Here is a 24,324-nt window from a genome sequence, read left to right as displayed (position 1 = left end):
CTCGAGACGCAGAGTCTGGGACGCGCCCTGAAGAAGCTCCTCTCCGGGGGCCTGGCCCTTCCCAAGGACTGGGCTCTGGGCGCCCCCGGGGTCACGGGTCAGACCTCGCGTCCGGGGCGCGGGCTGGTGCCTGGGCGCAAAGCGGCCGGCGTCAGCGGGTAGGGCGCGGGCCCGGGGTCAAGGCCGGGGCGCCGGGCGGCGCGGGCGCGGAGGCCGGACGCTCGGGGCCGCGAAGGGATGTGACGAGCGACGCGCTGTGCATTGTGGGAAGCCGGCCGCGAGGACTGGTTCCAGTTCACTCGGCAGCGGCGCCGGGCGGAGGGGGAGAGCGCGGGTCGCGCGGGCGGGAAGCGAAGAGGCGGGCGGGCCAGCGAGGAGCGCGGAGAGAAAAGGCGCGAGCGGCCAGGAGGGCTCAGGCCGAGACACCTTGCAGCTGCCGCCGCCGCCACCGAGCCGCCGCGTAAGTGCCGCGCGGGCCCCCTTGCCGCACTCCCTGTCCCCGCCGCTCGGGTCCGGCCGCGAGTGCCCGGGAGCGGCCCGGCCTGGGGCGCACCGGTGTGGTGCTTGGCCGGGCTCGGGCCGCCGGGTTCGGTGTGGCCCACGCCGGGTCCTCCCGCGTGCACTACGTCCTCCCAGGCCTTGTCGGGCCGCGCAGGATTCCCTTTGGTTTTGTTCAAAAAAGAAACCCGGAAACCAACTTCTCTTCGGAACGCATTCCCCTGCCCGCGCCTGGGCGCTTTTGTGGGAAAAAGGCAGTGCTGGCGCCTACCCTGGCGACCCTTCCTGGGGCGGGCTCACGGGCCAGGCCCGAGGCCGCAGGAGGCCCCGCGGCGCTGGCTGGGCAGCCTGGGCCTGGGAGCCCGGGAGCTGTTGTGAGCGGAGTTGTACTTGGTGAGGCGCCCGCCGGCCCGCGAGTTGCCGGCCCCCGGCACAGTAAGTCGAGCCCCAGCCCCGGGGGGCCGAGGTGTAGGCGTCTGGCTCGCTATCTGCAGGAGGGGAAGGCGGGGGCTACTCGCGGGACTGAAGCCGGGCTGGAGCGGGGGACCGGGTCTGGGAGTGGTCCAAGGATGGGCTGGAGAGGGGCCACGGGAACCCCCGCTGCTCCCGATTGTCTCGGTATCAGCCTTTTGTTTGCTTTGTGGTGGGAAGGGTTTGCTTTTTTTTAAAGGTACCTCGGGAAGGCTGTAGGCTTCCCCGGGTGGAGAAGGCCAGCAGGAAAGAGCCTCGCTGGGGGTGGGGTGGAGTGGGGAGGTGAGTGCGCAGGATGCTGCTGGCAGTGTCACCTGACAACAGGTGTTGGACATGGCGCTCCCCACCCCCACTTCTGCAGGGTCCACAGATCACTCAAGGAGCTGGTCAGTACATTGCTTGAAAGTTTCTTTTAGACAAGATGTTAGGGGAAATGTTTCTGAGTTTCAAAGTGAGAGACTTCTGTACAAACAACTGGGACAAACCTTGAATTCAACAATTACAATGACTATAAAGGCCTTGTAAGATTTTAATGACCCAGTAAACAGCACATAAGAATAGACAGTTAGAGGGAGCACTCCTGCTAGCTTCCCTCTTTTCTTCCACCTTTGTGGTTTGAGGTTTTACCGTTAAAGTACGGGGTGAGGGGAGTGTTTTGTTCCAAAGCTCCCTGCTCCAGGGAGTCGGGCATTTTTTAACAGTCTTAGGTTTGAATGGGAGACTCGAGTTGTAAAAGGTGGAATTCACCTACTGCAGGCCGCCTTTAGGCTACTAGCCTGTTGTCAGAGGTGTTAACTCTGAAATGGACACCTCATGCCTGCAACTGGAATTAATACCCTTGTACACATTTAACTAGAGTTGGGCAGCAGCATCTCAGTGTTGCACAAGAGACTCTCTGATGAGGATGAGTATGTTTTTAAACTTATGTTTTCTTAAACACAACAACAAAACTCTTGAAAGACTTCAAATTCTTCCCCCTTCTAGTTTTACAAGGAGAGAGAAATCTTTCCAGTCTGTTCTTTGGTTTTGATCTGTTACCATTGTTAGTGCTGATCCCTAGATAAGGCATTAAGAGGGTTGTGTAAATGAAAATTGTTTGAGGCAGGCCTTTAGAAGGAGGCATAATTTAACTCACGTTTTATTAAACTTTAAGAATTGTCTGGAACTTCACATGTGACATTCTAATATACAACCATGCCACTGGTTTAGTTTTTACCAAATGGGCCAGTGTCAGGGAGTGGCACATCTCCATCTGGTGTTTCTTCTGGTCCCTGAGAGAGGCGAACTTGAGGAGCACCTCGCATTCCTTCCCCATTGAGAAGCTCAGAGTGCATGTGTTCTGGGACCTGCTTTCAGAGCTAATGCGGCCCCAAGTCACCTAAAGGAGATTTATTTAAATAAAAGCATAAACTGAAAACCTCAAGCCGAAGAACCCAACAAGACTCTATATGTGCTGTTCATCAGAATTGCAACAGCCTCTGGTTCTTATTTGAGTGTCCCCAAGGATTTGGGACAGGCTTTTCAGAGCCCCATTCCTAGAATATGGGCTGGGAAGGGGCAGGAGTGAGTGGGGCCCAGATCTCTGTGGATCCTTTCCATATTCTGTAGGTTTAGAGGTCTACTGGGCCCTGCCTCAGCGCCTACAAGTGAGCCTGAGTGACTCAACTCTTCATTCCAAAGAGTTGTATAGCTTGTTTGCTTGGACCAAACCTGTCAGGTCAGTGTCTCAGAGTCTTTCCATAAAGATTTCCTGAGAATCAGCTTCTGTTCAGGCACTGGGGACACAGTCCTGATTAAGAAATGCCTAGCCCCTACCCTGGGGGAGCTGACTTTGGGAGAAGGCAGGCAAGTAGCTGTTGTAAAATCAGTGCAGAAGGCCCCAACTAGCCCCCCAGCAGGGACAGTAACCTAGCCAGGAGTGAGCCCTTATCTGGCATGGAAAGGTCAAGTAGGAGTTGGCTGGGCAAAGGAGGGCAGATGGGGACAAGTGTTTGAGGCCTGGGGAACCCCATGTGTGCATCTTAGAAGAAGAGAACAGAGGTCATGTGGGGAACTGCCAGAGGCTCGGGATGGCTGAGTCCTGGTGCGGAGTCAGGTGAGGCTTCAGGGAGGGACAAACAGGACAAATCACAAAGGATTCTGGTCAGACCCACACTTTATCCTAAGAGCAACTGAAGGGTTCTGAGCAGGAGAGAGACAGGATCAGGTGCTCTTTTTATTCTTATTGGGAACACGTCTACTCAACAAATAATGAGTGGATTCTACATGCTAAGCCTCATCGGAGTCCTGTCCTCTGAAGCCCACACTTAAACTTTTCTCTAAGTAGCCTTCCATTAGACTGGTTATCTTAGAGTTTGGCCCAACCTTGAAAAGAGAGAGGAGTACGTAGGAAAGTTTTTTTGTAAAGCAGGCAGGCAGTAACTTGCTGTTAAAATGTAGCAAGCTGCACAGTTCCTTCAGTGCATCTAGGGAAGCACATCACAGAATGGGTTTGCAGAGGTGAAATTTCAATCCCAGACTAGCTTCCCCAAAACTGTTTGTGGTGAATGACATTTGTGTTTGTGTTTTGTTTCTTCCTGCCACTGAAAACTAACAGGAGTGAGACACATCTGCTGGAACAAAATGCATGGTTTATGATTTATGTACTATCTCAGTTGGTCTGTCTCTTCTGTTTGCAATCCCTTAGTTCACTGAGCGTGGACTGTAGGTTCTGGCTCACTTTTTGATATGGTGTTTTATGAATGGAGAGAGATATTTTTCCTGATTGGCTAGAATACTAGAACAGGTCTCTGATCCAAGCCAATCAGAGTGCAGCTTGTGAACCCCAGCTCTCTGTGAGCAATGGTTGTCTAGTATATCCACATGCCTCTGGGGACATGACAGCGGGTGACACCGTTAATCATTTGGTGTGATAGGAGTAAACGGAAGAGGGAAGAGAATGCCATAAACAGGATTAGTGTCCTGTCCTTCAGAATTAAGTGTCTCAGGTTTCCCTTTGTGATTGGAGTTGATGGGAAGGTGACAAATGCATGTGGATGTGTGGGCATTTATCCAGCTGCCAGAATGGATGGGGTGGTTCTTCCTCATCAGCAGTTATTTGAGCACTGATAGCTCAGACTCCTCTATCCTCAGGGGCTGGAGATAGGGCTCTTTGACTAGCAACTCCCCAGCAGTTCTAATCAATATTGCACGCGATCAATAGGCATGTGTTCATTGCTTAGATAATAAAAGACTTCATGATTGACTATTCCAGTGGTTTCATGAGTACCCTGATTGTTTAAGGGGTTCTGTGCTGTAGCTTTAACAGGAGTCAATCTCTTATAGATGTGAGGAAGGTAAGTATTTTCCTGCATCTATGGTACTGAGCCAGAGGCAGGAGGAGAGGTCACTGGAACCATAGAACTGTCACAGAGTCATAAGGCCTCTGTGTGGCTTATGCCCAGCTATCAGGGCAATTGGAGTGTTCCTTTCCTAAGAATCCCCAAGGTAGCTCTACAAGCTCCCTGAATTTTGAGTGTCTGGGCTCCTATAGGGATTTTGCCAGGTGCATGTACATGAATGCCCAAGAGAAGGTTTCTGATTGGTGTCCCACTAGCCATAGCTCCCAGTCCTGTGGGCTTTGGAAATGCTGCCCTCTCCTTTCTCCCTATCCACTGTCAGTGCCAACTAATCAGCTACCTTGTAGCCAGCATTTGAGTGTCTACCAGGTGCCAGGCAGGGTGGTGGGTGCTTGGAGATACAGTGGTGAGTAGAGCAAATTGGTTCATTTCATGAAGACAGACAGGTAAACAGGCAATGATGATACCATGCACTGAGTGCTAAGAATGGGATAGCTGGTTTCAGAGTTTATATGTAAATGGGATCTAGAGTGACTGGCAATCATGATAGAAGGAAGGCCTGGAAACTGCATTTGCAGAGTACTGTATATAAGAGTAAGAAAAATAATTGAGTATATTAAAGAATAGGGGCAGGCTGAGGGAGATTGTGAGGCACTTTTAGCTGGGCCCTGGGTCTGCAGCTAACACATCCATTGAGGGAACTGGGAGGGAGAGATTCATCCTGGTGGATCTCTGGTTGTTGCAAATAGAGGGATGTGTTGGAGGTCAACAGGGCCTGTGCAGAAGGTTGGAGTCTGGACATGCAGCTGCCCCAAACTAGACTGTGACTGACAGAAGGCATGGCCATGGCAGGAATGCAGAAGAGGGAGCACGTTGATGGATCATTGCCAGAGAAGGCATTGGGACCAGTAGGCAGGATTACTCCAGACAGAGGGCTAGAGAGATGTCCAGACTGAGTGTTCTGGGTGTGCTGAAGGTGCCAGTGGGAATGAAGGTGGTTTGTAGTGCACGGAGCAGCCTGTTAGGATGCCTGCTGGGAAGGGATAGGAGATTGTGGCAGGGCCTCCATGGCACTTTGGTTCCTTGCCCCTACTGCCCCGCCTGGTAGTACACAGCTTGTTGTTCTCATGTCCACCTTATTCATGGGGTCTACATAGCCAGCCTTCTGATTAGTCCTGTGCTAAAAGAACAGACTACGTTGCTCCGGTCTCATCTCAATTGCTGAGGGGCCTGTGGTCAGACTCTCTTGCTTCTCACTGTAGCCTGACTCATCTCTCCGTCCAGCTCCTCTACAAAAGTTTGTCTTTGGGTAAGCTTTGAGGTTTTATAAACAAGGTTAATGTTTATTGTGATTGATTTATAATTGGAGGAGTTGCAGAAATAAAGACCACAGAGATCCCTTCAAGATCAGTCACAGAACCTTCATTTTCTAGGCCGATAACAGCCAAAAGAGCAGTCAAGCTAATATGCAATGATCAACAGACACAGTTGCCTGAGGACCTATCTTTGTTTTCAAAGCATGCAGAGCCATGAGTGAAGCCTCCTGGTTTACTGAAGGAAGGAAGAACACAACTTTGTCAGTTTGACCAGATAGTATAGCTGTTCTCCCGTGACCAGCTTCACTGCCCTGCAGAGATGATGAGTGCTTAGGAAGCTGCTTTGTCTATGATGTAGGGCAGTCTGTTTCTCAAACAAGGCTGGATGCAGAACATGGGTCAAACAGGGCCCAACAGGTTTTGGCTGGTAACTCATTCTGGGGTTAGGGTCAGCGTTCAGATTGGTTTGTCATGTGACAGAGACTGGCTGTTTCCTCCTTTCTTCTGAGTAAATAGCCAGAGTATATTTCCCAACCTCTCTTGCAATTAGTTGTGGGCACGTGACTAAGTTCTACTTGATGGATCATGGTCAGAAGTGATGTGCCCCATTCGCAGGCCTGGCCCCTTAAAACCCTCATAGGTTATTATCCATGGTCTTTTTCTTTCCATGGCAACCCTGGGAATCACGCATTGAAGATATGAGAGTCACAAGATGGGAGGCATCTGGATCCATGAATCACTTTGTGGAGAAGAAACACCAGCCAATCATGGAAACCCATTTTGGATTTTTCGGGAGTGAGAAATAAGTTGTAGAGACTTATCTGTTACAGCAGCTAGCAATATCTTCAGTGCAAATGTCCAAGATCTGTTCTGCAAGAGGATGGCCTTTTTTCGTCTTATACACATTGTTGTTTTTGTTAACTACTGAGAACTTGCCCAGTGAGTGAGTATCAGGCCCTTACATGGATGCTTTGATTCACTTCTGCCACCAACCCTTTGAGGCCCTTACTAGCATCATCTCCACTTGAAAGATAAGAATATAGGTTCAGAGGGGTTAAATCACTTGCTTAAAAGTGCACAGCCAATAAGTGGCAGAGCCATGGTTATAATCAGGTCAGTCTGGCTTTGGACTTCTAGTTTTTAATCATAATGCTCAATTGCCATTGGCCTCACAGTCACTCTCCCCCTTGTCATGGGTGCCTGACTGGAGCTACCCACACCTGCATAAACCTCTGAAGAGCAGGATGGACCTGGCACATTCATGGGTTTATCTGGAGACTGCACAACTATGAGTTGATTTTCAAAAGGGTGTTTTGAAAACTACCACACATTGCTGGATGTCATAAGCCTTCATGGCTTAGTCAGAATTCTTTCATAGCTGTGGTTGCAGCTTGGGGAACTATAGATAGAAGTGCAGGAAGAACATGGGGAGGGGTAAAGTACAGAATCTCTGCAAGACAACCCCACTGGTGGGGAGACAGACTTGAGGCTGCTTTATTGGACAGGAGCCTGACTCAGAATGAGAAGTGAAGATGTTCTTCTGCCAGCAGGGTGGCACTGGAGGAGCTGTGATATTTCAGACCTTTCTTGGGATGAGTTGACTACAGTGCCTCACATCGAATGGCTTGCAGTTCAGTCAAGTTGGAGAGGCATGTGCTGGGATATATATACTATGGGAACATGGAGCAGTGAGCAATTCCAGGCTGTGGTCATGGCCACAAAGCCTCCATGGCAGAGGGAGGCTGTGAGTGTCAGTTCAGCAAGTTGACAAGAGGACAAAGGGCATTCCAGGCAGGAGAACTGCGTGTTCAGAGACATCCTTAACACAGTGTGACAGGCTCAAGAAGTCAGGAGTGGCCTGAGGCATGTGAGCCAGGGCTGGGGTGACAGGAAGCAGTGCCACCAAAAGTAGCTGAAGGATTCTGTTTGTGGCTAGCTCAGAAGCTCAGGCTGACGGGGAATCATCAGAGTAGGCTGAGCTGCTCCTGGTGTCCATGGATGAAGACTAGTGCTGTGAGAATAGGTCAGAAGTAAAGAGGCTGAACCAACGCAGGGAGGGTGATGAGAAGAGGCCTGAGAGGTTCTGCAGGTGGTTCAGCAGAGCTTGGCTAATGCTTGGGTGCTGTGGGGTGGACAGAGAAGTCTGGGCCAGGTTGACTGCTGTTTGGCTAGCTTGGTGCATGACATTGCCACTGATGAGGCTGAGAGACCCAGAGGAGTTCAAGGCACCCATGGGACTTGTAAGTGGGCCCTTGCCATCAGCAGTCAGAACAGAGCTCTGAGGCTCAGCGGCCAGGTGTTGCACTGGCATAGAGACCTGGGAGTCACTGGCATGTTGATGTAAAGACTCAGCTAGAGTGAGAGGAGGGAAAGACAAGGAGCACCACTTTTAAGGAGTCAGTGTGTCTAGGACCCTGCCAGGTTTCTGAGTGCTAACGGCTCCTCTCTAAAGGAGAGCACTGTCCATTTCCCACATAGGCAGCCCCAGACATGCCCAGCTGGTCAGCTGGGAAACAAAGCTGAAGTTTGTGCTCTAGTAGGAAAAGGGCTGAGCTGCTGTTAATCATCACTGACCACAGGACTCCCAGGGACATTCCGATTTAAAAGCTCTTAGTCCAAAGGCATCAGGTTGTTGGTCTGTGAAACACATTTGTAGTAAAGCAAAAGATTGCTAGGAAACCCAATGACAGCCTTGCCTGAAAACACAGGCACACACACATATACACATTATCATTTCCTGCTCAGAGTGAGCACAGGCACCTTTTTGCAGGGAATGTTTTAAAACGGAGTTCATCGCAGAAAGGAAGGGATCCAACTAATTGTTTCAGAAAAACCCAGACCCTTCTGGGTCTCTCTAGCCCTCAGTGAGCAGTTAAGACTGGGTGCTCCTTGACAGGGCGCTCATGACAGAGGCCTCTTCTAACATCACTCCAGGGCCAGGGCCTCTGCCATCTTACCTCTGTTGGGCCTGTCTACACAGTAGCCCCAGAGTGCCCAGAATTCTGTCTGCTGCCCTCACAGCCATCTCTGTCAGGCAAATGATTTGAGATGCATCTGGGATCAGAGAGGTGTTAAGTGTGGATCATGGCATGTCCTGACAATGTCCCTAGTATAGGCTGAGCATCAGAGTAACAGGGACTCCTATCCCTGTGGCCTCCAGTGGTCACAGCATTGACTGCTGGTGCTGGAAGGCCCCAAACACCATGGAGCCTGATGTCAGTTTATCAGTACATGGGAGACCTGCCCAATTGGTTCAGTGAGCAAACATGTTCATAGGGAAGACTTTAAGGGGCCCCAGAACAGGCCAAGGCCCCTCATATCTCTTCTCCCAGCACCCTGCACTGGCCCTTTGAAGCATACATTACATTTGTCTTTTAAATGACTAGGGGGTTATTTATTGTCTTTTTCCCCACCAGTTCCACAGGGACCACATCTGCCCAACGTAGTACCTGAAGTGAATGCATAAATGAACAGGGTGCTCCAAGTAAACATTCGAGACCTTGGATGGTGCTACAGTAGGAATACAGTTAGGGGCACCCCTCCACCCACCTGCAGTCTGATGGGAGAATGGGGACATGTACGTCAGTGCTGTGGTGTGCAGCACATGGGGCCCTGAGGATGAAACAGCCAGATCCTAACATTTGGGAGGGCTGGCAGAAGGCAGAGGCAAGTGTGAGAGATAATGGAGGTCCCAGCCAAAGGGAACAGCCACTGCCCAGGCAGGGCCTAGATTTCTAGGTCATTACATGGCAGGCCAAGAGTCATGGTTCTATCTTGAGAATTGTGGCAGCCACAGAAAGCTTTCAGGCCAGGGCCGGAGCACGTTCAGATGTGTGTGTACCCAGATTGCCCCACCCATGGGGTAGAGGGTGGATTAGAGGAGAGGGGGCTCTGGTAGGGAGACCTTCTCAGGAGACGTTTGTGACCACTTGATTAAAATAGTGATGACCAGGATCCCATCACTGGAGGTGGAGAGAAACAGCCCCACAAGAGGTGTAGAGGAGGGTTTTCCTCTGGACTGGGTGACTGGTTGGGGATTGGGAGCAAGGAAGGAAAAACACCTCTCTCTCTCTTCTCTAAAGATTGGCCCATCCAGTGGACTCGAAGTGCTCAGAGGGCCTCTTACTGCAACCTGACTATACACTGTACTAACTCCTGTAAGCTGTTCTTGCGTCTCACAGATAAAGAATCTAAGATAGAGACACTGCTTTCATCAGAGAATCTAGGTATCTGCCTTTACATCATCTTTTTAGGGGAATGTGTCATAGCTTTTTTTCTTTTATGAAGCCTTCAGTAAGTTTATCAGCCCCAGTCTCAAGTGTATGAAAATGCAATTATTAAACAAGTTTATAGAATGTGGCCAAGAAATCCCATTTCCTTTTTCATCATGTGGCATAATGGCAAGGCACTTAAGAGCAGTCATTGTCAGTGTAACATTTAAATGGAAGTGGCCAATAAAATCGATGTCATGGTATAAATTGTGCAAAACCAAGCCTTTCTTTTCAAGGATCAAACTGCTCCAGCGGAGTGTATCACCTGGACTTGGAGGGCCCCGCAGCTACAGACAGTGGCATCTGCAGGCAGGCCCGGCGCCTTCCAGGGGACTGGACTGTACCTGGAAAGGGGACATGTGCCATCCCCAGCCACCTTGACTGGTGTGCCTCTTGCCTTCACAGTGTGCTCACTGATCCGCCTCCAGGGCCACCGCCATGTCGAGCCGCGGTGGGAAGAAGAAGTCCACCAAGACTTCCCGGTCTGCCAAAGCAGGAGTCATCTTTCCCGTGGGGCGGATGCTGCGGTACATCAAGAAAGGCCACCCCAAGTACAGGATTGGAGTGGGGGCACCCGTGTACATGGCTGCCGTCCTGGAATACCTGACAGGTGAGTGTACCTCAGTCAACCCAGACACCACTGGCTCAAATGCAGAAGTTCTCATAGTTCTCCAAAGACCACTTTTGTTTCTTTTATTTTGAAACAGTTCAAACCTATAGAAAAGTTACAAGAAGAGTACAAGGAACATTTTCACCTAGATTCTCTAGTTATTAACGTCTTGCCTCATCTGCCTTATCTCCCCTCACTGTGTGTGTGCATGCAGGCATACATGTAGGTATTTCTGTATTTATTTTTGGCTGTTACATAGTCCATTTTGAAATTTCCTCAGCTGTCCCAATAATGTACTTTATAATTTTGTTTGGTTTTTCTTTCCTGATCCAGGATCCATTTCAGGATCATATATTGCATTTGACTGCCAGTTTGTTAGTCTTATTTAATTTTGAACAGTTTGCCAGCTTTTAAAAAATCTTTCGTGACATTGATACTTTGGAAGAGTCCAGGCTAGTTGTTTGGCAGAATGTCCTCCAATCTGGGTTGGTTTTAGATTAGATTCAGGATGAGCATTTTCTTAGGAGAATGGCATCAGAGATGCTGCATCCTTCTCTGTGCATCACGTCGGGAGGCACCTGACATGGTTTATCCCATCACTGGAGATGTTCTGCTTGCTTATTGAGTTAAGGTGGTATCTGTTGGATTTTTGCACATCCTGTACCACGCTATTTCACCCAGTGGCTTCAGCAACCCTTGATGATTTTACCTGAATTTGTTATTACAGTGGTGATTATAAAATAGTGGGTTTTTTTTTCATTTCTTGGTGGTTATAAAATAGTGATTTAAAAAATTTCTTTTATTTCTGCATTTCTTAGTTGGCATTCTTTTGTAATAAAACCTTTCCCTGTGCCCTTCCTCTTTTTTTTTTTTTTGAAGTATCAATGTTGGTTTACAGATTTTTTAAAATTTAGTAACATTCATTTCATTACTGACTTTAATGCTCACATCACCTCAAATTTGGTCTTCAAGCTGGTTCTGATATCCTTTTGCCATGTCTCCATCAATTTCTGTAAATTTCCTTGCCTTCTAACACAATAAGATATTCCAACCTTACCCTGGACTTCCCTTGCCCCAGTCTGGGACTCAGCCTTCTCTCCAAGGGGTCCTTGGTCCTGTTCACAGATACAATCTTATTTGTGGCTTCATAGCAATTGTGCAAGGCCAGCTGGGAAGGGAGGGAGACTAACCCCATTTTTAGTGATGAGAAAGCCATGCCTCAAAGCATAAAGGACTTGTCTGGGGTTGTATACAGCCTGCAAGGGGTTGAGAAGGGACCCAAATCCTGCTGTCCTGTAGTAATGCTTTTGCTGTGTATTGCATGCAAAGACATGATCAGGTGGGTCTGATCAGGAAAGAGTACTCTTGATTCTTGCAGCCACCTCTGCTACAGCCAGAAAGGGGCGACTCAGTAAGACAGGGTACCTCTCCCAAAGTGATACAACCAGGGAGCAGAAGAGCTGGGTTGCTTCCTGCACTCTCTGCTCTCTCAGTAAGGCAAGGCCAAGGGTTCCCCATAGCAAACACAGTCATCAGGAAGGTAAAGTTTTTGTGTTCTGTTGAAAGCATCTAGGCATGAAAAGTAATAGTGTTAGATTGAAGTATTTGTACATATTTTGGGACTTTTGACTTTCTGCTTAGCAAAGACTCTTATAGGTGGCAGGCCTGGTAATGTGAACTAAGCATGATTCTTCTGTGCAGATGAGGAAACAAGCCCAGAACTTAGGTGACACACCCAGGAAAGCTATGTATAGCATTGGCAGTCAGCCAGGGAGACTGGGAGAAGTTGCTAGATAGGAAACAGAAGACATTTTAGTTCTTGCCTAGTTAGTGTACATGCTGTGTGACCAGAGGGAGCCACCTAACTTCCCTGGACCCCAATTTCCTTACAACTCAAATGGAGTCAACTATCCCTACTCCAACTCCAGGCTGTTGTGAAGGCCAAAGGGACTGTGCACATAATGGGAAAGCTAATGTGCTACACAAACCCAGGCAGCCCCTGGCTCCCGAATGCCGTGATGCCCATTCCTGGGGTGTTCACAGACACCATCATTAGGTCAAGTACAACCTCAGTGTCCTTTCTTCCATCTAGCTTTCTCTTCTTTTTTGAAGGGCATGAACGGGGAATACCATTGCTTTGTCATATCTCAGGCAACTACTACCTGTGCTGCACAGAAATCTGTGTTTTCCTGGTCTGGGCATAGCTGGTTCTGAATCTGAGCCCAGTGCTCCTGAGGTGGATGTCAGCATTCCATTCCCATGGGGGCTAGAGACCTTGACTCAGTGGCTCACACATCCATCATCCCTATCCCCAGCTATTGTGGTTGTGTAGGACAGGTCACAGCGGGGCTTGGGACTGGCCAGGACAGCCCATCACTATCACTGGAAAAGTAGCTCAGAGCAGATCCTTACTCTGGCATCAGCCACATCAGCTCTTGTATATTAAAGAATAATATGTATTTTTAAATTTTGTGAAGACCTTCCAGCAGGGCTATAGTTGGCTGAATCTGAAGCATTTCCTCTGCCTGCATGTGGCACTGAGTCATTGGCATGACCATGCCTGCCCCCAACATGGAACCAGGCCCAACTGACCTCAGGAGGATGTCCTGAGCAGTTAGTGCTGTGCCCAGTCACTGCTGTGGTTACTTATGTCCTGTTTTGTGATGGGAGAGGAGCCAGACTCTGGGGCCATGTTTAGTGAGAATGCTGCTCTGTTCCACCCCTCAGTGCCACACACCCACACTGACTGTCCTCAGAAGGTGACCAGCCCTTAGCTGATTGGGCGAGGATGTGGGAGCACGTGGATGTTAGACATTCTGGGTATCCACCCACTTAGAACTTTGTTTTTTGGCCCTTGAGTGAGAAGGAAGTGTGTCCAGACCCTCTTTCTGTTCTCCTCTTCACTTTTGTTTCCCTAAAGGCCTTTTCTCATTCACTCCACATGCTGTCTGCCAGGCACCATGCTAGGCTCTGTGTGAGAGTGCAGGAGTGATCAGGGCAGAGTGGCCTCTGCTTCATGGAGCTCACACTCTTGTCTGGAAAAGCCAGCCAGCCAACCTAGATAGTTTAGAGACTGAAAGTGTTGCAAGGAGTGAAAGCAGGCCAAACGAGGGCCCAGGCTGCTTGGAAATTTGGAGATGAGCTGGCCAGGGAAGGCTTCTCTGAGGATGAGAAATCAGCTGAGCCCTGGAGAGGTGCCAGCCAGCCCCACAAGAACTGGGAGAGGGGCTCTGCCAACCACTTATCTGTCTTGATGTGCCTGCTGGGTGCCAGGCCAGCCCCTTCCCAGAACATGGGGAAGCTACAGAGAGAGGGAGAAACTGAAGTACCAGCCTTCAAGAAGCTTAGGGTCTGATCAAGGATGTGACCCTGACATTGTGCTCCAACACTAGGCAGACATCTGAGGGAAGTCCCACCCACTCAAGCTCTCCTTGCTGAGAGCTATGATGTCCCTTGCACAGCTACACACCAACCCACCATCACCACCCCCAAAGGGCTTCCTGTCCAGAAATAGGTATAGGCAAGAGAAAGGCTGTGGTGATGCAGGACCACCCGTGCTGCAAGGGGGGAAACAGGACCACAAGTGGGTGTCAGGAAATGCTTTCTGGAGAATGCTTGTTAACTAGTTACCAGAGTTGCCCTGCTTGTTTAGGTGTCACTGAAGTTCCTAAGAAGGGATTGTTTTCTTCTCTGCATGGCCAAGACTCTTACAGGTGGCATGTAGTCAAGCCCAACACCTGGCATGACAATTGCAGGCATGGTGATGGGATGTGCCACATGGAGGCCCATTTGAAGTAGCTGGGCCAGGCCCTCTGCCTTCCAAAGGCCCCTGTGGGAGAGATGGGAGGGGTCTGGATGCCCAGGTATTGCTAAGAGGACTGCTGAGCTGCAGTGACAACCTAGGACTAGCATCTCCTTGGTGACCAGCTCTGGGGACCACTTGAGGTCCACTGTGTTCTAGAGCTGGATGGTTTAGAGTCTGGGCATTGGTGCCAGAGCTGCCACTTCTTACTTGTGGCTTAGGCAAGTCACTCACATCTCCATGCTATGGTTTTATACTCTGTGAAATGAGGATCACAGTAACTCTCTCATCGGATTCTTATGAGGCCGATGTGAGAGCATGCATGTGAAGTTCTTATTCCATGCCTGGACATTGTAAGTGCCCAGCTGTTAACTATTAACATTAGGGTTAAAGTATGAGAGAGGAAGGGAGTCTCCAGTAATCTTGTTCCTTTTCCTATCTCTTGTCAATGACCAGAGCCTTCACACTCCTCCAACAGGCACCCAGCATCCTCTGATAGCAGATGCCCCATTTTGAAGCTGCCTGTGGGTACTTGGCCAATCCTGGTGGAGTTTATGGAGCCAGCTCCTGACCTGGGGAAGAAGCAGGGTCCCATGAGTGATCTTTATCCACTTTACAGACTGGATGAGGCCCAGCCGTTGGGCTTGACTATATCCTGAAATAAAACCCCAAGGAAAAGGGATGGTTGTTAGAAATACATCTTGCCATCTGTTTTTGGCTAACAAAGTGTCCTCATCCCAAGTTTCAGCTTGTTTGACTTCCAGTCTGTAACTCAGGTCAGATGTTGCATATCCCTTTGGTGGTAGTCATAGGGCCACAACCCATCCCTGCCTCCATCTCCTAGAGATGGGTAGAGAGAGCCTGTTCCTGTCAGCAGCACATCCTGTTACACTGATACTCATTTCAGCCAGCATCCATCTCACTTGTCATTTCTGATGTGGGAAGGAATCCTACAAGCTTGGAAGACTGAGGTAGGCAGAGCCTGCAGTTGGTTCTGTCACTTACCTTGAAAATAAGTCCCAAATCTCTTTACCACCTTCCTATCTGGGACACTCAAATGTGTCCTGGACTCAGACAGCTAAAAATAGCAAGAAGAAGAGGACAGTCAGGCTTGACTCTTTGATGCTCCGAGGCTCTAGGAGCTCCCACATCCTTGCTTGTTTGCATGAGTGCACCTCCCTTAGACTAACTGACGCTTCAGGCCAGAACCCAGCTAATGCTTGCTAGTACCTTCTTGGACACTCATGCTGCACTGGGGCTTATGCCACAGCGTTTGCTGTGTTCTGCAAAGCCCTTCCCTCACCCTGTTTTCCTAAAATTAAAACACACACACACACACCACATCACACAGGAAAGGGACGATTAAGAATTTTAAGGAGCCAGGGGGTTACAGCTAGAGAAAAAACACTGAAGTTGAAACTCCAGTGGGTACTCACAGTGTGCAGACTATATTTAAGTGCATGTTCCCTTTTCTGGTTATGTGAGTAATTTGTTTGAAAATTAAGAAACTCAAACTCATTCATAATCCCACTACCCAGATTTAGCAGCTGACACTTAATGCCTTTTGTGTATGTGTAAAAGACAGACCTTAGTCTAATTATTTGTTGTTATTAACATACGCTATTGATGACCTTCATTGACGGCCAGTCACAGAAACATCACACTCTTACAAAGCAAATTGTGAAGTACTTTAGGAGGTGCTCCCCACATAATCTAAGTTGCCAATCTTCCTTCAGTCTCCCTGAGGAATAGATGATTCCATGGTGGATAAACATTCACTGAGCATTTGAAAAAGAATCAGTTCAACACTATGTGCCTTTGACATTTCCCTGATGATGTGGTATTATATGGCCAGCAAGTTAACAGACCCAAGTGGGTCAGGCCTCAGAGTTTGAGACCAGAGCCTGGAAGCCACCAGGAGGTGGAATTTCACCAGTACTTCTCTATCTTACCCAAGACGTGAAAGTGCAGCATAGCTTGATAACATGCTTCTCCCAGGGCATGTGAATCCAGCTGTAGAGCTCAAAAACAGTTTTTATCTGGTTCTTCATGGTCCTCCTAAAGAGTCCATGAAATTGTTCAGGAGAGTGTAAACATGATCTGGGCCTACTTTGTGAAGCAATGGGCTCATTTTCCCCTGCCCTCCCAAGGCCAGCGGTCAGACTATAATACTTGGATCTGAGAGGGGAAAGACCTCATTGCTTCTTCATGCAAATATTTTCTTCCACTCTATGGCTTGTCTTCTCATTCCCCTAACAATGTCCTTTACAGAGTAGAAATGCTTGATTTTCATAAAGACCAGCTTAGTAATTATTTATGGTATAGACTGTACCCTTGGTGTTGTGTCCAGGAAGTTACTGCCAAACCCGAAGTCATCTAGATTTTCTCCTGTGTTATCTTGTAGGATTTTTATGGGTTTGCATTCTACATTTAGGTCTATGATCCATTTTGAGTTAATTTTTGTAAAGCTTGTAAAGCCTGTGTCTAGACTTGGCTTTTTTGCATGTGGATGTCTAGTTGTTCCAGCACCATTTGTTGAAAATCTCATTGCTATCTTGAAGATAAGCCATGGTGCCTGGAAATCTTCAAAAGTCAAAGGAATCTCACTGCTATCTCATGATATCACTTTGAAGGGCAAAATGCAACTGTTATTTCTACCATCAGGGTCTGCAGATGGGTAGGCAAATTCCATATGAAGGGTTCTGCTTTTGCTTGGGCCAATGGACAAGCACACAGCACCACAAAACCTCTTTCTGGAATCAGGCAAGGAAAAAGGAGTGACCAAAACTAAGTGCCTTCTTTTTATCTAGACCTTCCATTTGGGATCTATTTACTTCTTATTGAAGTACATCCTTTAGGATTTTATTTAGTGAGGGTCTTTTGGTGATACGTGTCCTCCACTTCTGTTTTTGAACATGTCTGTCACATCTATAGCTTTCAGCCATCATTTCTTCAAACAGTTTATACTAGTCACTTCTTATGGAACACAAATTAAACATATGTTAGTATTTTACTCTGTCTTCTGTATCTATTAATCTCAGTCATGTTTTTAATTCATGTCTTTCTGGACTACTTTCTGGATAATTACTTTTCATCTGTCTTCTAGAACTATCTTCGTGTTTACTGACTCTTTCTCCAGCTGTATCTAATCTGCTGTATTAAACAGATTCAGTCACTGAATTTTAAATTTCAGTCATATTTTCATTTATAGAAGTCTTATTTCATTCTTTTTTGAATCTGCCTTGGCCTTTTTTTTCCTTTTTTTTTTTTGAAATAGGATCTCACTCTGTTGCCCAGGCTGGAGTGCACTGGCATGATCATGGCTCACTGCAGCCTCCGTCTTCTGGGCTCAAGTGAGCCTCCCACCTCAGCCTCCTGAGTAGCTGAGACTATAGGTGCATGCCACTGTGCCTGGCTAATGCTTGGCCATTCTTGATCATCTTTTTTTCTCTTCATTTTAAGTTTTATTTAAATATGTTTCACATGATTATTTTATATTCATTATTTAAATAATTCTAATATATGGAGTCTTTGCATCTATTTCTGCTAGATTTTGAATCATTGTTAGGAAAGCCTACCTCCTTCCAAAACTGTAAAGACTTTTCTTCATGCTTTTGCTCAATATTTTTATATTTTTTCACATTTATACTTTGACCTATTTGGAATTTACCATGTTATATGGTGGGAGATCAAGTTAATTTTATTTCACATGGTTATCCAGTTATCCAAACACAATTGAATATTTCATCTTTTTCCTGGTGATCTGAGATGCCACCTTTATCAGACATGAAATTTCTAGATATAATTAGGGCTATTTCTGGACTTTTATTTTCTGCTTTATCTGTTTGTCTTGTTGTGTACTTATTTCCCATATCCAGTAGGTCTTTGTCTTTTTACTTTTGTTGAACTTCTTTTCTCTAACAAGTAATAACACCAATGGTAAAATTCACATGCTGTCAAAGGATATACAGTGAGACATGCATTGCCCTTCCGGCTCTTTTGCATTTCCAGTTCCCTTCCCAGGAGATAATCCATGTTACTAGTTCTTGTATATGTTATATATCTTTTAAAAGATAATCTTTTCACTTTTTATTTAAAAATAAATCTAGAAAATAAAATGCAAAAATACAGGAAATCAAAAGGATAATGGGCACATGTAGTGTGCAGAGGCTGTCTTATTTATATTTGGGCCAAGATCTTGGGAGAATATGAGGATCTTTGATCTGCCCTTAATCCCTCAACACCCCTAGACCCCTCAGCTAACCTCGAGGCTGACATGGGACTGTGAGTTGAGGCCTGCCTGGATCCTGGGCCCAGCCTGGGGCTGCGTTCCCTGGGATGATAGCTTTATAGTTCATGCTGCCTGCTACGGAACCCAGGTGTGTGTTCTAAAACATGAAACTAGTCCTGGGCCTTGGAGAACCTTCCTTCACTGCCATCCTTAATCACCACTGACCATTGCAGTGCTTGGTTCACTTGTTTAGTAATTCGTTTAGAATGATTGATTTGTGAAAGAGTTAGGTGCAAAGTCCCAAGCTGGGTGCTGGGGTCAAAAGAATCATGGTTGATTTCCACAGATTTGTAGGGTACCTATGACGTGCCTCCATCAGAGCCACATTAGTGATCCCAGGCCTTCCCCACCCCTCCCTCACCTTTGTATACAGCTCCCAGCACAAGGCTAGATATTCCACAGCTACATGGTAAATAGTTTTTTATTGAAGGCTAGGAAGACCAGTTAGAGGAATGATGAGTTTCAGGGGGAGGGAGTATTGGTAATGTCAGATGCTACGAGGAAATTGATGAGGATGAAAATTAAACTAGACCCCTGGATTTTTAAATGAAGCATGATTAGGATTAACACAGGGGCAGAGCGGGCCACACCTGTGTGAGGGGAGGTACGCAGCAGCGCAGCTGTTGCTGGCAAACAGGAGGGCGTTAGAAATGTAGCAAGGGCTGATCCTCATGTCTGCCAAAAAAAAGCCACGGAGGAGGTCTCGGCAATACCTTGAAAAGCAGAGGAAGTCAGGAGCTGCCCAGCTGATTAGAGATAGCAGTGTCCCAGGAGTGGGACCCAGCATCCCAGGTGTCCTCCGTGGATGACCATCAGGACGGGCTTCTAAAAGAGCTATTAAGACTTTGTCACTGAAAGGAGAAGGAAGTAGGTAAGAATTCCGCAAATGTCTTCTCTCCCACTGTCTTCCTGTTAAAATATCAGCAACCGATAGAACATATTTACAGTATTTTTGCTTGCTTTCTCCTGCCTGAAGGCTTCTATGTCTAGTCAAGTCAATCCAGAGTAAAATCTTCTGAAAGCAAAGAGCTACTCCTCAGAGCTATAAACTCTAGCAAGAAGACAAACCAAAGGGTATTAATCATAGTCAGCCTCCCTCTGTCTCTTCCCACCACCCTCTTCCAGTTCTGGTTGCCAAGAAGATGACATAAAACCTCCTTGGGTTTGCCAGGCTGCTCCACTCAGCCTAACGCTCTGACCCTGGATCCCTCCCTTTCTTCCTCCTCTCCCCACCCCACCTGCTTCCTTTTTTAGGCAAGTGCATCTTCCATTTAGTGGCCAGAATGTGTGGGTTCCCTGGCACCCAGTGCTGGGCTCTTTAGAGGCCGATAGTAGCGCCTGGTGCTGAGATATCCTCTCACGGGGTTGATATTACCCCATCTGCCTACAGGGGACACTCTGGGATTTTATAGAAGGCGCGTTCCCTGCAGAGCTGTGGGAGACATGTGAAAACAAAACCAAGGCCTCTGGAAATGGCTCTGTTGGTTTCCCTTGCCATCGATATTCCGATTGATGCTCCTTGTGGTAATTGGTAGCTGAGGTAGTCTTTGGTTCACATTTATGTTGCCTCTATAAATCTGAGTATTGACTGCTAAAAGTCAATATCTGCTGTTCATTCAGAAAATGAGGGTACTTAACTTGAGTAGCATTGTTTTTCTTGCCCTTTCACTCCCACCCCAGGCCCTGGCAGTCTCTAGTTCATATTCTAACTGTGGCTTGTAATACTAGTTTTAGGGACTTGGGGGGAAGTGCTCTGAATTCTAGGTAAAGGTGGAACAGTTAAGTTCCAAAACATCTGCCGTATGTTGAACAGTTACTGTGTGCTAGGCACTGATTAAATGCCTTACATTTGGTAACTCATTGAATCCTCAAACCACCCGGCTTTCTTAGGAGCAAATTGAGGCTCAGAGTTTAAGTAACTTCTCCAAAGTCACACAGCACAGAAACCTTAGCAGTCAGAGGAATTGGACCCCAGAGCACTTCATCCACTTGGCATTTCCTTTGTCTTGAAGCAGCCACCGGACACTTCAGGAAGACTGGTAAATGCCCAGTCCCCAAGGCTGGCTCGATGAAGACACAGCCTGAGGGGACAGACTGCAACAGTCATGGGTGATTGCAAGAGACATTCCTATGGCCTGGTATGGGCAGGGAGGACAGGGGTCCTGCAAGATAGGCCTTGAAGGATAGGCAGCCCTGGACAGGGATGAGGAAAGTCTAGAGCACACAGGCAGGAGGTGGATGTGAGCACAGGAGGGGCGAAGTCCCCTGGAGTGACATGTGGTGGCCCGCAGGGAAGGGGCGGTCTGGTGCGTGTTAGAGCTGCTGCTGTAGCAGTGGCAGAGCAAGCGAGGTACTGGGCAGAGAGCTGCCCTGAGGAGCCTGCCCACAGCAGGCCTTGGAGAGGGCAGTGCCCAGTCAGGTATGGGGAGCTTGTGTCACTCAGTGGCACTGAGGAGGGCTGGAGAGTGGGCAGCTTTTTGGCCAATGTCCTTTCATTGCCCCCTTAGCGAAGAGGAGGTGGAATCCTAGGTGTTGGGAGCTTAGGCAAATCGTTAGACAAGCGGCCCTCAGTGTCGGGAATCCACACGGGCAGACAGCACAGAGGCCAGGCTGGTAAAGACCCCAGGAGCTATAGTTCCCTCTCAGGGGCTTCCCTTTCTATGACACACTCACACTGTTCTAAAAACAGCCATGAAAAAAGAACCTAGAAAGTCTTCACATGCTCAAAACTGTTTTTTGGGAGAAGCAGGATTAAGCAGGCTGAGACAGAGTGTCTGAGTTATAAGGGGGCTTGTGACCTGTGGTACCAAAGGCCAGCTGGGGCAGCCAATAGCAGAAGTGCCTGCAGCTTCTCTATCTAGTGTTATAATTATTTTCATTTTGAAAGGAAAATATGCAGAAGATAAATTCAAACAGCACAAAAGGGAGTAGAGCAAAACGTCTCCCTCTGACCAAGTCCCTGATTCTGCTCCCAGTAGGCGAAGCTGCTCCTGTCTTGGTGAACACGTGTAGCCCGATCACAGACGTCGCCTCCTCCCCCAACACAGTGCAGCCCACGAAACTCACTGTTCTGCTCCTCGCTCTTTCCCTTTGAGTCCATCTGGGAAATGGTACCATGACAGGGTTCCTTAAATGAGTTTCCTCTTTACATCATACTCTTCAAATCATTTCATTTCAGCAGACATTGCTGATGGTTCACCCCTTCCTGAGATGAATTAAGAACAAATGGCTGTGGTTTTCCCTATCAAAACAAACATACATATTAACCATTTCCTTGTAATTTAATTGAGAGTCCTTGACAGCAAGTGATTGGTGGGTCAGAGGTCCTGCCCAGCTGCCAGCCAGGCCTTGGAGTAGAACAGCTTTCTCAGGGCCTACCCAGGCACCTTCTCCTTCCCAGGGCCTTGACTTCTACTGCCTGGGCCACTGGCTCTGCACGCTCTGCTGGGGTCAGACAAAAGCCCCAGACCTCATTCCAAGGTAGAGATGCCTGTGGGGGCGCCCTGGGTGCTGTGTTCCATCAAGGCAGGTCTGGCAGCACTGAGGTTAATCGAGTTCAAGTGCATTTTTCAAACATATGTTAGTTGTTAAGCATAACAGCAAAGAGTAAACTATTGGCAGAGGAAACACCAGGTTTTCTGTTGCTTTTTTCCTCCTTTTGGCACAAGTCCACCCATCGAAATCATCCAGTTATAGATAGAGGAAATCGAGGCAAAGGAAGTGCAGTTTTCTCCTGGTAATCAAGATTGTCGCACTTTTTTAACAGTGCAGTTGTAGCCTCAACAATAGTAGCTTGAATTTACTGAGTATACTAAGCATTTTACTTGGTAACTCATTAATCTCATAAGCCTAGAGGTAACCTCAGCTATCACTCCCCCTGTATAGAATAGGAAACTGAGGCTTAGATGCACTTGGCCACATCTTACAGATAATTGCAGGAGCTGAGATCCAAACCCCAACAGTCTGTCAGCAGACCTCGGGCTCTCACCACAGTGCCATTCACGGTTGCTGCCCTCCCCTGCAGACAGAGCGGGTAGCTGAAACAGCACCAGAGGTGAGGAAGGCAGAGGAAAACTTCCTGACAAGGAGGATATTTGGACACTGAGTTGGGTTGGTGGGTTAGATTAAGGTAATGTTTGCTAAGAGTCATAGCTCCCTTTTGTTATTATGTATAATGTAAACTTATTTATTTTTTACTTTGAAATAGGGCTGAAAGTTCCAGTCAGTGGAACTTACTTTACAGATTCCCAAATTAAGCTGCATTTCCATCTTATTGGGAGATTTTGTGGGAAGGCAGAAGACTGGACCAAATGCTGTCTCTGAGACCCCTGGCTCCTGGACTTTTCGGAGGAGTCTGCAGTGGGCTTAACAACAGTAGATGAGTTTGTGTCAGACTCGGAACCATCTTTGGAATACTATTTTCAATCACTGCTGTAGATTTTATTTTCTCTGTGGAATTCTGGTGCCTTTGAGGCCCCAGGGACAAGCAGATGGAGAGCTTTGCTGTGGCCCAGAGCTCCGAGCTGATGGCTCGGCAGGCTTCAGACCCTGCCACTCACCTCCTGAAAAGGTAGGATGGGGGCAGTGGATTCTGGGATGCGGCTGCAAAGACTCGGAGCCGCCAAGGGAACTGGAGGAGGTTGCGGTGTGGTCAGAATGCAGGAAGCTCTTAGCATCACCTTCCGATTGGGGTTGATTGGGTTAAGGCCTCCTGGAATGGTGTAAAACAGTTCTGAACTCAAAGGACTGCTGATGGAAGGATGATGAATTGAAAGAAATACAATAAACAGATTCCTTGTCATGTTGTTGGCTTTGTGGCAAACATGTTTTCTCCTTGGGATTACGTGAACATTTGCTTTTCTTTGATTTCTGGTTGTTATTTTCAGCATTTCTTTTGTTAAATGAGCTCTGTTTTACAGAGCTTCAAACAGCTCTGTTAAAGCCCCTGACTCTTTCCTATTGCAAGGGCTGTGTTTAGAGTTTGGCTCAGCCTCAACACATCACCTGTTAGCTGTTAGGAGTCTAATTCTGCAAACCATGACTTCATCTTGCTGAAGGAAGATAGACAAAATGCTTCAATACAACAGATATGTTTTAGTTCAAGACACTTGGAAAAAAGAAAAAGGACCCTAAGCCTTTTGTCTCTGGGTGAACTTGGAAAGTAGACCTGTCAAAGGTATTCATGTTCAGACGGCTGGTCTGTAGTCAAAAAGGCTGCCAAACCATGCTGTTATCCAAGGATGTGGGAATTTTGTCAAGCGGCCTTAAAACAGTCATGTTCAATGAAGCTGGGGAACGTTTGGCCCGGGGTGTCCCTGCAGGGCTTGCAGCTCTGAGGAGAGGGAATATGGTTGCATCATCTAAGCCACTATAGATGATGGTGCCAGCCACTCACTAGTTGCCAGAGACTGGCCCTGGCCAGGAGTGAGAACCAGAGGCTTATGTGTTTTGAAAAACAAAAATCTTAGAAGAGCTAATGAGCTGGCCAGTTTGCTCACCATTCAACTTTTTCCCTTTGCACTATTTATAATTGGGAACTTTACCACACTTACAGTCCTCTTCAGAGCAGCCCCTAAGCGCCTTGGGCCCCAAATCAGTCTAGTATTGGTCATTGGTAACAAAACTTAGACTGTCACCGACTGAGAAGACTTGGCTTGATGGGGTGGAGAACCTGGTAAGGGGTTCTGTTTCATCTCCTAATTGTTCTTTTCCCAGTTTCTTCCTGTG

General features: G+C 47.7%; 1 protein-coding gene across 4 annotated transcripts in view; it reads left to right on the top strand.

Moving 5' to 3' along the window:
- The first annotated feature begins 265 nt into the window (after positions 1-265).
- Positions 266-24,324, top strand: part of LOC116471527 (core histone macro-H2A.1) — a 64,432-nt gene continuing 40,373 nt past the window's right edge. For 2 of the 4 annotated variants that reach the window (XM_032157958.2, XM_032157957.2), the window contains exons 1-2: positions 266-460; positions 10,300-10,504. In XM_032157958.2, the coding sequence (XP_032013849.1) occupies positions 10,333-10,504 (172 nt within the window). In that variant the 5' untranslated portion in view covers positions 266-460; positions 10,300-10,332. The remainder of the gene's footprint in view (positions 461-10,299; positions 10,505-24,324) is intronic. The other 2 variants (XM_032157956.2, XM_032157954.2) reach the window with 1 other exon arrangement.

Source organism: Hylobates moloch, unplaced genomic scaffold, assembly GCF_009828535.3.
Source record: "Hylobates moloch isolate HMO894 unplaced genomic scaffold, HMol_V3 SCAFFOLD_6, whole genome shotgun sequence".
NCBI lineage: Eukaryota > Metazoa > Chordata > Mammalia > Primates > Hylobatidae > Hylobates > Hylobates moloch.
This window is presented reverse-complemented; position numbering and strand designations above follow the sequence as displayed.